The following is a 12,703-nucleotide window of genomic DNA, read 5'->3' on the forward strand; positions in this document are numbered from 1 at the left end:
GCAATGAATGTACAAATGTGCTTTACACAATTGATGTATGTATGGATTGTGATGAGTCATATGAGTCCCTAATAAAACGATTAAAAAATATATAATAATTTTTAAAAAGAGACATGCACAGAAGAACACGCCCTCATCTATGCACGTGAGCGCACAAACACACAGGCCCATAAACACAGGACAGGCTCCCACAAACACACAGGCGTACATCAACCTGTCAAGTGGCCGCTTAGTCCCATGCATGTCCGTGAGGGATGGTCCCACGGGAAAGCATTAGAAGCCCACCCCCCTGGCAGACCGAATCCTCGCCATGGGGAGCAACAGTGCCCACCGTTTCCTCTTGGGCCCCTGCAGAGGGGAGAACCCTGGTCCACAGCCAGGCCCCAGTTCATGCAGTCCTGCTGTGTGACCCCTCCCCAGGACTGATGGGGAGCAGGACTGAGCCCCCCGGGGCTGGGAAGGCTACAGGTGCTGATTCACTTCACTCTCATGCTCTTGGCTCCACCTCCTGGGAGCCCCCCTTCCTCAGGCCTTCACATCTCCCACTGTGGGGGCAGGGGCAGACTCTCTTCTGGTCCTCTCCTAGAGGCACTGAGGGGGCCAAGTCAGCAGTTGAGGGATTGGGGCCACGCCAGTCCCATAAGAAGTATTGGGGGGGGGCTGAGCTGGGTTCACCTGTCCTTGTCTCTGATTGGCCCTTGGCCACCCCCACCCCACCCCCAAATCCCACTAAGCAGCCCCCCCACCAGGGCCGCGCAGGTCTGCGGAGAGCCAGCTGGTTGTCAGTCCTGGGTCTGAAGGGCATCTGGGGAGGCCAGAGCCTGGCTCTGGGGGTCCCCTCCATCCAGAGGAGCTGCCTGCCCGCCTGCCCCTTCACCTGCCTCCTGCCTGGGGACCATGGGGGCTGGGGCCAGCGCGGAGGAGAAGCACTCGCGGGAGCTGGAGAAGAAGCTGAAAGAAGACGCTGAGAAGGACGCCCGCACCGTCAAACTGCTGCTTCTGGGTAGGGTGTGGGCCCAGGGGGGCACAGCCACCAGGCCAGTGACGTGGGGCAGGCAGGTGGCTGGCCCTTCTGCGGAGCCCGGAGGGTTCCTCGGGAAGGGAGTGAATGCCTGGCAGGCCAGGCCTGACTCCGATGCCTCTCTCCGGAAGGATGAGCCTCTGCGACTCTGTCCTTGTTGTAGGAGTGCCAACATCTGGGCAAGGCACCCCCTTGCTCTGGTTCCCTTGAGCTCCAGCCTGTTCGGCAGGGGCGCAGAAACCAGGTACTTCACAGTAGGACTGCTGCCTTAGAAAGCAGATGGTCACAGTCCAGGGGTGGCGAGTCTCTAAGATCCACAGACAGGGCCCTCGGCCCCCAGAACTTCATTGGGGCTGACCTCCAAAGCCGCCACAGGAGGCCCGGGCCCCGGAGGTCAGCGAGGGGGATGGACAAGCCATGCCCAGGTTTCTCGAGTAAGTGAGAGAAGATGATGCTGACCCAGGCCTGCCTCTTGGCCACTGTCTGTCCCACTAAGGGTGATGAAAAGCTGTTTTAAGACAGCCATGGGTGAGGGGGAGTGTGGAGTGGAGACCCAAAGCCCATCTGTAGGCAATTGGACATCCCTTTACAGAAGGGTCTCAGGGAGGAGATGAGCCAGTCAGGGTGCAGTATAGCACTGATGAAACATGCAACTTTCCTCTAGCTCTGTAATGTCCCCCCCCCAACTATCATGATCCCGATTCTACCTTACAAATCCGGCTAGACCAGAGCATGTACACTGGTACAGATAGGAACTGGAAACATAGGGAATCCAGGACAGATAAACCCCTCAGGACCAATATTGAGTAGTCATACCAGAAGGGGAAGGGGAAGTTGGGGGAAGGCGGAACTGATCACAGTGATCTACATATAACCCCCTCCTAGGGGGATGGACAACAGAAAAGTGGGTAAAGGGAGACATCGGTCAGTGTAAGACATGAAAAAATGAAAATTTATAAGTTATCAAGAGTGAGGGAGTGAGGGGGGGAAATGAGGAGCTGATACCAAGGTCTCAAGTAGAAAGAAAATGTCTTGAGAATGATGATGGCAACAAATGAAATGTGCTTGACACAATGGATGGATGGATGGATGGGTGGGTGGGTGGATGGATGGATGGAAGGATGGATGGATTGTGATAAGAGCTGTACGAGTCCCCAATAAAATGATTTTTTAAAAAATAAGATGGCCGTGGGCTCAACCATGCTCTCCAAGGGCCAGCCAGCCAGGTAGAGCTAGGTAGAGGGGAGGCTCAGCTGAGAATCCCATTAACTGGGCCCAGGGTTCTCACAGTCAGCTCAGTCCTCCCTGCCCAAACACGCTAATTCCTTCTGAGTCTTTTGAGCATTCTAGCTCAATCCCCACTCCCCCCTGCCCGGATGAGAACCCTGGGCTGATGCGGCTCGAGGATCCCTGCATTACATCATATTGTGAGCACCTGGGCGGGCTGCTAACAGAATAGTCAGCAGTTGACGAAGAGGAAGAAGAGGGAGTTGGATTCCATAAAGGATAGATTCGTGAGTGCTACAGGGCAGTTTCACTCTGTTTGACACAGTGGTCGGTCATGGATTTGGTTTGATCTTAGGTCATCAAACTAATCCCTGGTGGCATAATGGTACACGTTAGGCTGCTAGCCTCAAGGTCAGCAGTTTGATACCCACAGCCGCTCCGAGGGAGAAAGATGAGGCTTTCTACTCCCAAGAACGGTGACAGTCTCAGAAACCCACAGGGAAGTTCTACCCTGCTGTCCGGTGGTTGTGAGTCGAATCGACTCACTGGCAGGTTTTTTTAAAATCATTTTATTGCGGGACTCGTACAGCTCCTATCACAATCCATCCATCCATCCATCGTGGCAAACTCACCTGTTCATCCGCTGCCATCCCATCGTCATTCTCAAAACACATGCTTCCCACTTGAGCCCTTGGTATCAGCCCCCATTCTCTCCCCTCCCTCCTCACCGGCAGGTTTTTGCTGGTTGGAGGCCACTCCCAGAAGGGGGCGCTCCAGGATCCATTCTGGGTTCCCTGGGCAGCACCCAGGCTGCGCTTACAGGCTCAGCTCCTCGCTGCCTGTGCGCCTTTGGAGCCTACCCAACGCCTCCCAGGGAGGCCTTGCCCTGTAGAGATTCAAACCAAACCAAACCGTTGCCTGTGGCACACTGCTGCAGTTTTTCCTGTGAAGCTTTCGAACTGCCAGCCTTTTGGCTAGCCGCCCAGCATTCATCCGTTGCCCCTGCACCTGGGGCCCCTCTGGTCACTATCACAGCGGAGGAGACGTTATGGGGACCTTCTGCTCTCTGCCAGAAGGGTCGCCATCGGTCAAAATCCAATCAATGCCAGGAGGTGCACAAGGTGAACATGCCTGGCTGGTCACCAGCAGCTCGGGCGGGGCCTGCAGGAAAGACTCGACCATCAACAACCCTACAGGGCACATGGCTGCCCGGGGGTCACCATGGGGTCACTTCACATGGGCAGGGTCCACAGGCAGTTGAAGCTGCTCATTTCCCTCTCCTTCACCTCGGTCCTTGACAAACATTGTAACTGTCAGGTCTTACTTCGGATGGGGCTGGAGCAGGTGTGGCTGGGCATAGGTAGGCTCAGCACCTTGGGCTCTTCTGCCACAGGGCTGCACACTAGACCTTAGCCTGCCTGGGCTTCATTACCCGGCTGAGAAGGGAGGGCTGGTCTGAGCGTGGCTTCCGTTGTTCTAGGTGCCGGAGAGTCCGGGAAAAGCACCATCGTCAAGCAGATGAAGTGAGTACCCCGGCCGGCCCCAGGCAGGCCCCTGGGCCTGGGCGCCCACGACCAGCCTGCCCCTCCCTCCTTCCGGGCCAGGCGAGGGGAGGCTGCGCTGACCCGATGGCCTCTTCCGCAGAATTATCCACCAGGACGGATACTCGTTGGAAGAGTGTCTGGAGTTCATTGCTATAATTTACGGCAACACACTGCAGTCCATTCTGGCCATCGTGCGCGCCATGACCACGCTCAGCATCCAATATGGAGACTCGGCGCGTCAGGTGCAAGGGGAGGCGGGCTGGCTGGGACCTCTGGGGCTTGAGGCTGAGGGCAGGGGCCCAGGCTGACCTCCCCGTCTCCCACCACCTCCAGGACGATGCTCGGAAGCTGATGCACATGGCCGACACCATCGAAGAGGGCACTATGCCCAAGGAGATGTCGGACATCATCCAGCGGTTGTGGAAGGACTCGGGTATCCAGGCCTGCTTCGACCGCGCCTCGGAGTACCAGCTCAACGACTCAGCCGGCTAGTGAGCGAGCTCGCAGGCTGACCAGGGGTCGCAGGCGGACCAGGGGTCGCGGGGTGGGGTGGAGGTGGGGGCCTGCCACGCCCCCATTACCCTGCCCACACCCCGGGGTCTCCCGCAGCTACCTCTCGGACCTGGAGCGCCTGGTAACCCCGGGCTACGTGCCCACCGAGCAGGACGTGCTGCGCTCGCGAGTCAAGACCACCGGCATCATTGAGACGCAGTTCTCCTTCAAGGATCTCAACTTTCGGTACGACCCTTGCCCTTCTCAGCTCCCCCACCCCCCTGTCCTCCAGATGCCCACTCCCTCTGACACCTGAGAGCCCGCGACCGCCGTGGCCCGGGAGCCGAGGGCATGGCCGTGGGCGCGGGCCGGAGCTCGGGGCGCGGGTTCAGGTCCCCACGGCCCCGCAGGATGTTCGACGTGGGCGGGCAGCGCTCGGAGCGCAAGAAGTGGATCCACTGCTTCGAGGGCGTGACCTGCATTATCTTCATCGCGGCGCTCAGCGCTTACGACATGGTGCTAGTGGAGGACGACGAAGTGGTGAGTGCGCGCCCAATGCCGCCCGCCTCCGGGGCGACGAGGGCTGCGGGAGGGGGGGGGAGCTGGGAGGGACCCCGGAGCCCGGGATGAGGGGCTGGGTCCCCGGGTGACAGCAGCTCTCGCCCTCCGCAGAACCGCATGCACGAGAGCCTGCACCTGTTCAACAGCATCTGCAACCACCGCTACTTCGCCACCACGTCCATCGTCCTCTTCCTCAACAAGAAGGACGTCTTCACCGAGAAGATCAAAAAGGCCCATCTGAGCATCTGCTTCCCGGACTACGACGGTGCGACGCGTCTCCAGGCCGCCAGGGCGTGGCTGGGGCGTGAGGGGGCGTGGCTGGGCGTGAGGGGCGTGGCTGGGCGTGAGGGGAGGGGCCTAATGGGGCGGGGCGTTGAGGAGTGGGCGGGGCCAATGAGTGAGCCCGCCCCCCGGCGTCCCGCCAGGGCCCAATACGTACGAGGACGCGGGCAACTACATCAAGGTGCAATTCCTGGAGCTCAACATGCGGCGCGACGTGAAAGAAATCTACTCCCACATGACCTGCGCCACCGACACGCAGAACGTCAAGTTCGTCTTCGACGCCGTCACCGACATCATCATCAAGGAGAACCTCAAAGACTGCGGGCTCTTCTGAAGTTGAATTCGCTACCCCACCCCCGCCCGGACCCTTCCGTCGCCAGGTCCCCAGCCCCGCCCCACCACTGTAGGCTCCGCCCCAAATCATCAGGCCCCGCCCACGGCCACAAGCCCCGCCCCAGACTGGACTCTGCTGCCTGCTGCCCCGCCTCGGCTCCACAGGCCCCACCCCCTGTCACATTCCCACTGCCTCCTCCCACAAATCCCACCCATTTCTTTTTTTTTTTTAACCTCTTACCCTACCCAAGTGTCGCAGCTTCCAGCCTGCCACCGCAGTGACCCTCAGGGATTCCGATTCCCTTCCCAGGTGCCTAAACATGCGGCCCCGACCTTGAGCCCCCCCATACCCCTTCCTGCCTTGTAGACTCAGCTCTCAGGATTCCATCATCACGCAGGACTCCTGCCTGCACTGGGGTCCCTCCATCCACAGACCTAGAGCCTACCCTTCCCCCCGCCCCCCAGTCTTGAAGCTCAGACCCTTCCAGGTAGCCCTCAGGTCTCTGAGAGTCCACTGCCCTCAACCCAGCCCCAGCCCTGCCCTTCACGGCCTGGCTGCGCTGGCCTTCAGAACCCACAGCAACCAACCTGGCTAGGAGTGGTCAGGCCTCAGGGCAGGGGAGCTCAGGGTGACTCAGCAGGGTCCAGCTGACCAATCTCCTGCAGGTCTCCTGACCTGGGGCCCCAAGACTCACCTGTGTGTGTGGTGGGGGGAGGCTGGAATCTGGGCTCAGCAAACATCCCTCCCTCCCAGAATGTCATGAAGGGCAGGGGGTGGGCAGGGATTGCCCCTCCGGCAGTCCCCTCCAGCTTTGCTACTTCCATGTGACAAGTGTGACACCTGTCCACCAAGTAGCCTGTGGCTCTCCCTCCCTGCAGCTTAGGCGGCTCAAAGTCCAAACCAGCTCTGGCATGTACAGTCCCCCCTCGCTCCCCCACACATGTACATGAATGCGTGAGTAAGGGGCAGGCCAGGGAGGAATGCAAACTGGACCTCTCCCTACATGTCAGGCCCGAGTCACCCCAACCCCTTCCCCCCACAGGCTCTGTCCCCTCTGTCCTTGAGCACCAAAGGAGTGCCCACCTCACCCACCCACACGCCTCACCCTGGCCCAACCAGCCCGGCCAAGCGTTAGATGCGTTGGGGAGGGTACTGTTAACGCCAAGTGTGACCAATGGTCAAGCAGGCCCGAGGGGTGGGTGGGGCAGAGTCCGGCTCTCATCGATCAGACCACGGCCAGGCCAAGCATGCAGGACAGGATGGAGGCCCAGGCTTGTGCCCAGGGGACCTACCTCAGGCAGGGTCAGGAGGAAACCCCAGTGCTCGCCAATGGCCTCCTCCACCCTCCTCCTCTGGGGTCCATCCCTGGTAGGGAAAATGAAAGGCGATGCCTGAGCCCTTAGATGGAAGCCCATGTCCCCCACCTCCCCGCTCCCTTCCTCATCAGGCACCAAGCCCTAGCTGGTGCCCTGGGACGTTGGGACTGGGAGCTTCATTCTGGCAAGGCCAGAGCACAACTTGAACTCCCTTCAGCTAGGTGCACACAGAAATAAAGCTTGGCTTCAGACTCCGGTGGTCCTTTCTGGGGGCAGTGGGGAGCACAGTTAACTCACGGGGGGGGGGGGTGTCAGGGGCATTTGTCCAGTGCCCAGTGCCTGGCTGGACATGGGATGAGAAGATGGCCCCTACCAGGGAGAAGCCGCCACCCTGATTTGGTGGCGGCCACTCCAGGGGACATGGGACCCGCTAGTCCTTCCTGAGGGTGAGCTGGGGAGGAAAAGGAGTTACCAGGGTTATGTTCACAATGCTCAGGGAGTTGGCCTTGGACCAAGGGGAAGTTTTGAGACGGAGGCTCATCCAGCAGGGACAGTGGGCTTCATTCACACATAGATGAAGCCCAGGAGCACCGAGCTGTGGGCCACCGGCATCGGGAACAGGAGCAAGGACTAGGTATATGGGCCAGTGACAGGTGGCCAATGCCAGCCTGGGTCTTCTCTGGAAGAAGGCGGGAGTCATGTTTCCTGGGGGCTGATGTGGAGTGGCAGGGAGGCCCATTGTGGGTCTGGGTCCATGAGGTAGAGGCTTATGTCCTCATCACTGCCAAGGACAGCCAAGGTCTATAAGCCAGGAGGCGCTGGGAGAAGTCTGAGTCTATGCCTCTGACCAAGCACAGGTGACACCCCCTCCGAGCCAGGCCAGCAGATGAGGAATCCACTTGAGGGGCAGCAGAGTCTGTGGAAGCTGTGGGCACTGGGGAAGATTGTGGGGAAGTCAGCCCCCCACAACTAATCATGTGTTCAGTAAGCACAATTGTATGGTTGAGATATATAAAGATTATAGTAAAGTCATAGAGAGATGGGAGAGAGAGTAAAATAAAGACGTCATCAAATGTGATGAAGGAAGCTGATGGTGCCCGGCTATCAAAAGATACAGCGTCTGGGGTCTTACACACTTGAAGGTAAACAAGCAGCCATCTAGCTCAGAAGCAACAAAGCCCACATGGAAGAAGCACACCAGCCTGTGTGATCACGAGGTGCCAAAGAGATCAGGTATCAGGCATTAAAGAACAAAAAATCATATCATCGTGAATGAGGGGGAGTGTGGAGTGGGAACCCAAAGCCCATCTGTAGGCAACTGGACATCCTCTTACAGAAGGGTCGCAGGGAGGAGACCAGCCAGTCAGGGTGCAGTGTAGCAACAATGAAACATACAACTTTCCTCTAGTTCCTAAATGCTTCCCCCCTCTTCCCCACTATCATGATCCCAATTCTACCTTACAAATCTGGCTAGCCCAGAGGATGTACACTGGTACAGATAGAAACTGGAAACACAGGGAATCCAGGATGGATGATCCCTTCAGGACCAGCGGTGGGAGTGGTGATACCAGAAGGGTGGAGGGAAGGTGGAGTGGAAAGGGGGAACCGATTACAAGGATCTACATATAACCTCCTCCCTGGGGGATGGACAACAGAAAAGTGGGTGAAGGGAGACGTTGGACAGTGTAAGACATGACAAAATAATACTTTATAAATTATCAAGGGTTCATGAGAGAGGGGGGAGCAGGGAGGGAGGGGGAAAACTGAGGAGCTGATGCCAAGGGCTTAAGTGGAGAGCAAATGTTTTGAGAATGATGCGGGCAATGAATGTACAAGTGTGCTTGACACAATTGATGTATGTATGGATTGTGATAAGAGTTGTATGAACCCCCAATAAAATGATTTAAAAAAAAAAGGAGTCAGACACATTTCATGGTAGCATGCTCACCTCAGCCCTGCTTGGTGGTCCACGTGAGGATGTGGAAGGTGGGAATTGCTGGAGGAGCGAGCGAGAGGATGAGAGAGCGATTTATTGCTAACCAAGGCTTATATATCTTTGGGGGCATGCATGCCCCCTAATTACAGGTAAAGGCATACGTCACAGGAAAGGGTTGTACAATAGACATAAGCATAACAGGAAGGGGATAAGCTAGGGGTGTATGCATAATAGGAAGGGGAGGGACTAGGGGTATACATGTGACAAGAAGGGTGGACCCTAGATTCATGATGGCAACCTAACCTTGGTCACTCTTGAGTGGCCTAGACCTCCCTGGGCTCTCCAGGGAAACAATCTACTAGTATACTTATCAGAAGCGAGTGGGCTCTACTTAAGGTGTGACAGACTATGCAGTCTGATTTCTCTAGACGGCTGATAACCCTTAGGGAGAATAACCTCTGACCTCTTTCATTGACCTCTAAGTAAGCGTATAGTCATTTACCATGTGCGGCCAACAGCTAAGTTTGGCATATATTGGGGGGAGACAACTTGGGAGAAATCTTTCTGTTTCCCACAGAAGATGCCCAGGAAGCACGTAGCACTTGCTGAGGCTGGACAGGAGGTCTAGGTGAGTGGTTCTCAACTTTCCTAATACCGTGACCCTTTAATACAGTTCATATTGTGGTGACCCCCCAAACCCTAAAATTTCTTTGCTACTGTTATACATTGGGTGCCCCTGTGAACGGGTCATGTAACCCCCAATGGGGGTCGCAACCCACAGGTTGAGAACCGCTGGTCTAGGTGGTATCTTCAATAACCAGGTGGTGGCTGGAGCTGAGAGCCTGGTCGGGGGCGTGTGGTGTGGGGTGGGAGTGAGGTACCCCTGATCCTGGCACGGGAGGAACTCGGGGAGCAGTTAGGGAGCCCAGGATGGGTATGGACAGCAGGCATGCTAGCACTGCTCAGAATGACAGGCTTGGCCCTGTGGTAGTGGGTAGTATAGGCCTGACTGAATGGGAGCTGCTGGCTCCTAAGCACTCTGCCTGAGTGGTTTACTACAGCAGGTGGGGCGGGGAAATGACCGCAGGAGGTGAGCAGAGATAGGCAGAGAGGGCAGGAGATGTTGAGAAGCAGGAGGTGGTAGGCTAGAGAGGAGAAAGCTGTTAGGAGAGAGAGCCCAGCAGGGTCTGCTGCCCCGTCTTGGAAAAAAAGCAATGATGTCTCCAGTCTTCATGGGCAGGGAGCAAAAACACCATGTGGGAGCCGGACACCATCCTTTAGGGAGTCTCCCCCACATATGGTTTGAGCCCGGGGCCTGGGATTCAGGACAGGCTGGGGGTGGCCTGACCCTGAGCTGCCCTGCCCAGAGCCAGCAAGCGTGGGGTGTGCAGGGGCCCCCAAAGTTCCCTAGCCTGAAGCTTCCTTAGCCCCACCCACCACACCAGTGTAATTACACCCCCAAAGAGCAGGGTCTGAGTCACAGCCCAGGGCAGAGGATCAGAGAAGACTGGCACAGAGACGTGCTGTGGCCACACCCCAGGCTTGTGAGAGGGGTCATTTATTACGGGCACCTCCAGCCACCACCAACCCTGCCTGACCCACACCCTCAAGGTGCCCCTGAGGGCCCCCCACCGCCTGCAGCTCTGGCTCTGGCGAGAATAACCTGGCCAGGCTGTGAACCAGAGATTAGACAGGCCTGGCGGATGGTTAATGCCGCTGACGTCAGGGCCTGGCCGGGTGGCCACTGGTGGCTTGGGCCCTCCCCATGAACACTAGCACAGCCACATGACTTGAGCTTGTTAAGCCGCTTCAGTGGGCAGAGAAGCCAGGGGCCAGATCTCAGGGGAGAGCAAACCATGGGGCCAGAGCTGTGGAGATAGGCCTTGGCCCAAGGGTCATTAGCTGTGTGGGCCCAGGCCAGGGAAGGCTAAATAGGAGAGTGGCCCCTGGGTCCCCCTCCACACCCGTACAACCCTAGGTTGTGCCACTAAGACCCCAGCTCATGTCTGAGGAGAGCCTGACAGGCCCTTGGCTGCGAAAGTGGTGGGCATGAGTTCGGGACCGCGTACCTTGCCCTCCCCACACTCTCACCTAGCCACTCTGACCCGACGCCCCCTTGGGTTTCCACCTCAAACAGCCCTTTGGCCAAGCTGTTTCCTCCGTCCCAAGTGTCCCAAGTGCCCGTTCTCGGCCCACCCTGGCTCCTGCTGTCTCCACCTGCCTCTCACGTTCCTGCCACAAACTTTCCCATCTAGAGCCATTAGACACAGCATCCGGAGACACGGAGGCCTGGCCATAGGCTCAGGACATACAGAGATCCTCAGGCAGAGTCCTCGGAGATGCTGAAGGGCACTTGGGTGTTGAAGGACAAGGAGCCGGGTAAGGCAGGGAACCTCAGGAGCAGAGGCACAGGGCGTGAAGGCCACTCTGTTCGGGGAGAGCCAGAAGCCGCATGTGGCCAGTCGGGCAGTGGGAGAGGCGGAGAGACCAACTGGGGCAAGGGGAGGTGAGGGCTCTCAGGGCCAGCTGGGTGTGAGGCAGGGGCCTGCAAGGTGTCCAAGAGCCAGTGGGCTTGGGAGAGCTGGGGTGGAGAAGACGGGGTGCCCCAGTGAGAGGGGTCTTGGGGCATGGTGTGGACGGGGTCTGCAGACATGGAGGCTCACTTGAGGCTGAGTAGGGGTGCGCTGAAGGCTGAGAGCTTCCTGCAGAGGCCTCCAGAGCCAAGACCTGAGAATCCCCGCCTATCTTATCAGACAATACTGGGGGTGGGGTGGAGGGGTGGGCTGTGTGTAAGGCTCAGGAAGACCAGGGAGTAGAGACAGACTGGGACGAACCTCTCTGGCCGCCTTGTGTTTCATGAATGGCAGCCCCCAGTCTCCAAGAGAAGGAAGTCCCGGCCACTCTCTGAGCCCTGTCCTGGCTGCCCAGCTGTCCAGCCACGGCAGGCTGGACTGGGCTGGGAGATTCTGCAGGTGGTGGGAAAGACCTCCCTCGGAGCCATGTTTGCCCTGGCCTGGGCCCAGGCCTCTCAACAACAAACAGCCCCTCCCCCAGCCCAGCCACAACTGGCTGGCCCTGGGGACCCCACAGCATGCTCACGCCTCTGGGCCTTCCACAGCAGTTCAGTCCACCCGGAGCCTACCCCTGACCCCCCATCTGGTGGGAGGACCCCCAGCACCCACATGTTGGATGATCTTGAACGCAGGCCTGGCCCCTTAGGAGTTGCCCCTGGGAAGAGGCCACTCATAGTACCTGGGTCCCGTGAGTGTCCAAAGGGGTCTGCAGGTGGGAGCTGTCTGACAGTCTCTTGGACAAGAAATCCCTCCCCATTTCCCAACCCCAGCAGGGCAGGGACTTGAGTGGTATGAGATTTGGGGTGAAGGGAGGCTTGTCTCTCTCCCAGGACCATCCTCTTTAACCTCCTGGCCCCCTGGCACCCCCAGCCCAAGCTGAGCACCCCCACCCATGGTTCCCAGCTTCCTCTCCACCCACTCTCCCCAGGCGAAAGGCAAAGACAGAGCCACTTCTGTGTGACACAGAGGGAAACCGAGGCACTGGGGCTTGGCTGTGGAGGTGCTGTGAGTCAGCCGGAAGATATCCTGGAGTCCTGACTCCCAGCCCAGGGCACTGCCCACAGCCCCAGGAAGAGGGGCAGGTATGACAGAGAAAGTTCTGTCCAGCTGGCCTCCTGGCAGCGGTGGCCATGAGACTAACTAGATCAGAGTCCGTGTCCAAGGAACAAGGCACCACCCCGAGCCCCATTTCCCATGGACAAGCTGACAGTGTCCCCCACGCTCAGGGAAGCTGGTTGAGGAGTATGTCCGCCTTTACACCGCGCGTTTCCCCGCGGAGGTTTAGCATCGGCTGGGGACCCACGCTGCTCCTGGCGCAAAGTCCCCTTCAGGCTGGGGGAACGTGAGCGCAGAAGACTTCGGGGAGTAACGGGGGCGCCCATGGACCTCAGAGAGAATCTGCTTGGATCTGAAGCGT

At 58.3% G+C, this 12,703-nt stretch overlaps 1 protein-coding gene and 1 long non-coding RNA gene across 3 annotated transcripts; one reads left to right on the forward strand and one right to left on the reverse strand.

Moving 5' to 3' along the window:
- Window positions 1-897: 897 nt before the first annotated feature.
- On the forward strand, window positions 898-5,461 carry GNAT1 (G protein subunit alpha transducin 1). Its single transcript, XM_004715175.2, has 8 exons — window positions 898-1,003; window positions 3,729-3,771; window positions 3,893-4,034; window positions 4,126-4,283; window positions 4,402-4,530; window positions 4,695-4,824; window positions 4,957-5,110; window positions 5,271-5,461. Exons 1-8 carry the CDS (start codon window positions 898-900, stop codon window positions 5,459-5,461), a joined length of 1,053 nt encoding a protein of 350 aa, XP_004715232.1.
- LOC123522518 lies at window positions 4,659-6,306 on the reverse strand. 2 transcript variants are annotated; one of them, XR_006680777.1, is made up of 4 exons: window positions 6,156-6,306; window positions 5,285-5,367; window positions 4,981-5,054; window positions 4,659-4,803 (listed from the first exon to the last, which is right to left on the reverse strand). It is a non-coding gene; the product is annotated as an uncharacterized LOC123522518 (long non-coding RNA). The 2 variants fall into 2 exon arrangements; XR_006680778.1 differs by having other exon boundaries at window positions 6,049-6,306.
- Window positions 6,307-12,703: the final 6,397 nt, after the last annotated feature.

This window comes from Echinops telfairi, unplaced genomic scaffold, assembly GCF_000313985.2.
Source record: "Echinops telfairi isolate 266 unplaced genomic scaffold, ASM31398v2 ScPeMD7_7420;HRSCAF=8458, whole genome shotgun sequence".
NCBI lineage: Eukaryota > Metazoa > Chordata > Mammalia > Afrosoricida > Tenrecidae > Echinops > Echinops telfairi.

Excerpts from the sequence above, each read along its gene's own strand:
- GNAT1 (XM_004715175.2), top strand. The coding sequence starts at position 898 with ATGGGGGCTGGGGCCAGCGCGGAGGAGAAGCACTCGCGGGAGCTGGAG. Across the intron at positions 3,772-3,892 it reads ACCATCGTCAAGCAGATGAA|AATTATCCACCAGGACGGAT; the intron begins GTGAGTACCCCG and ends CCTCTTCCGCAG. Across the intron at positions 4,531-4,694 it reads TTCAAGGATCTCAACTTTCG|GATGTTCGACGTGGGCGGGC; the intron begins GTACGACCCTTG and ends ACGGCCCCGCAG.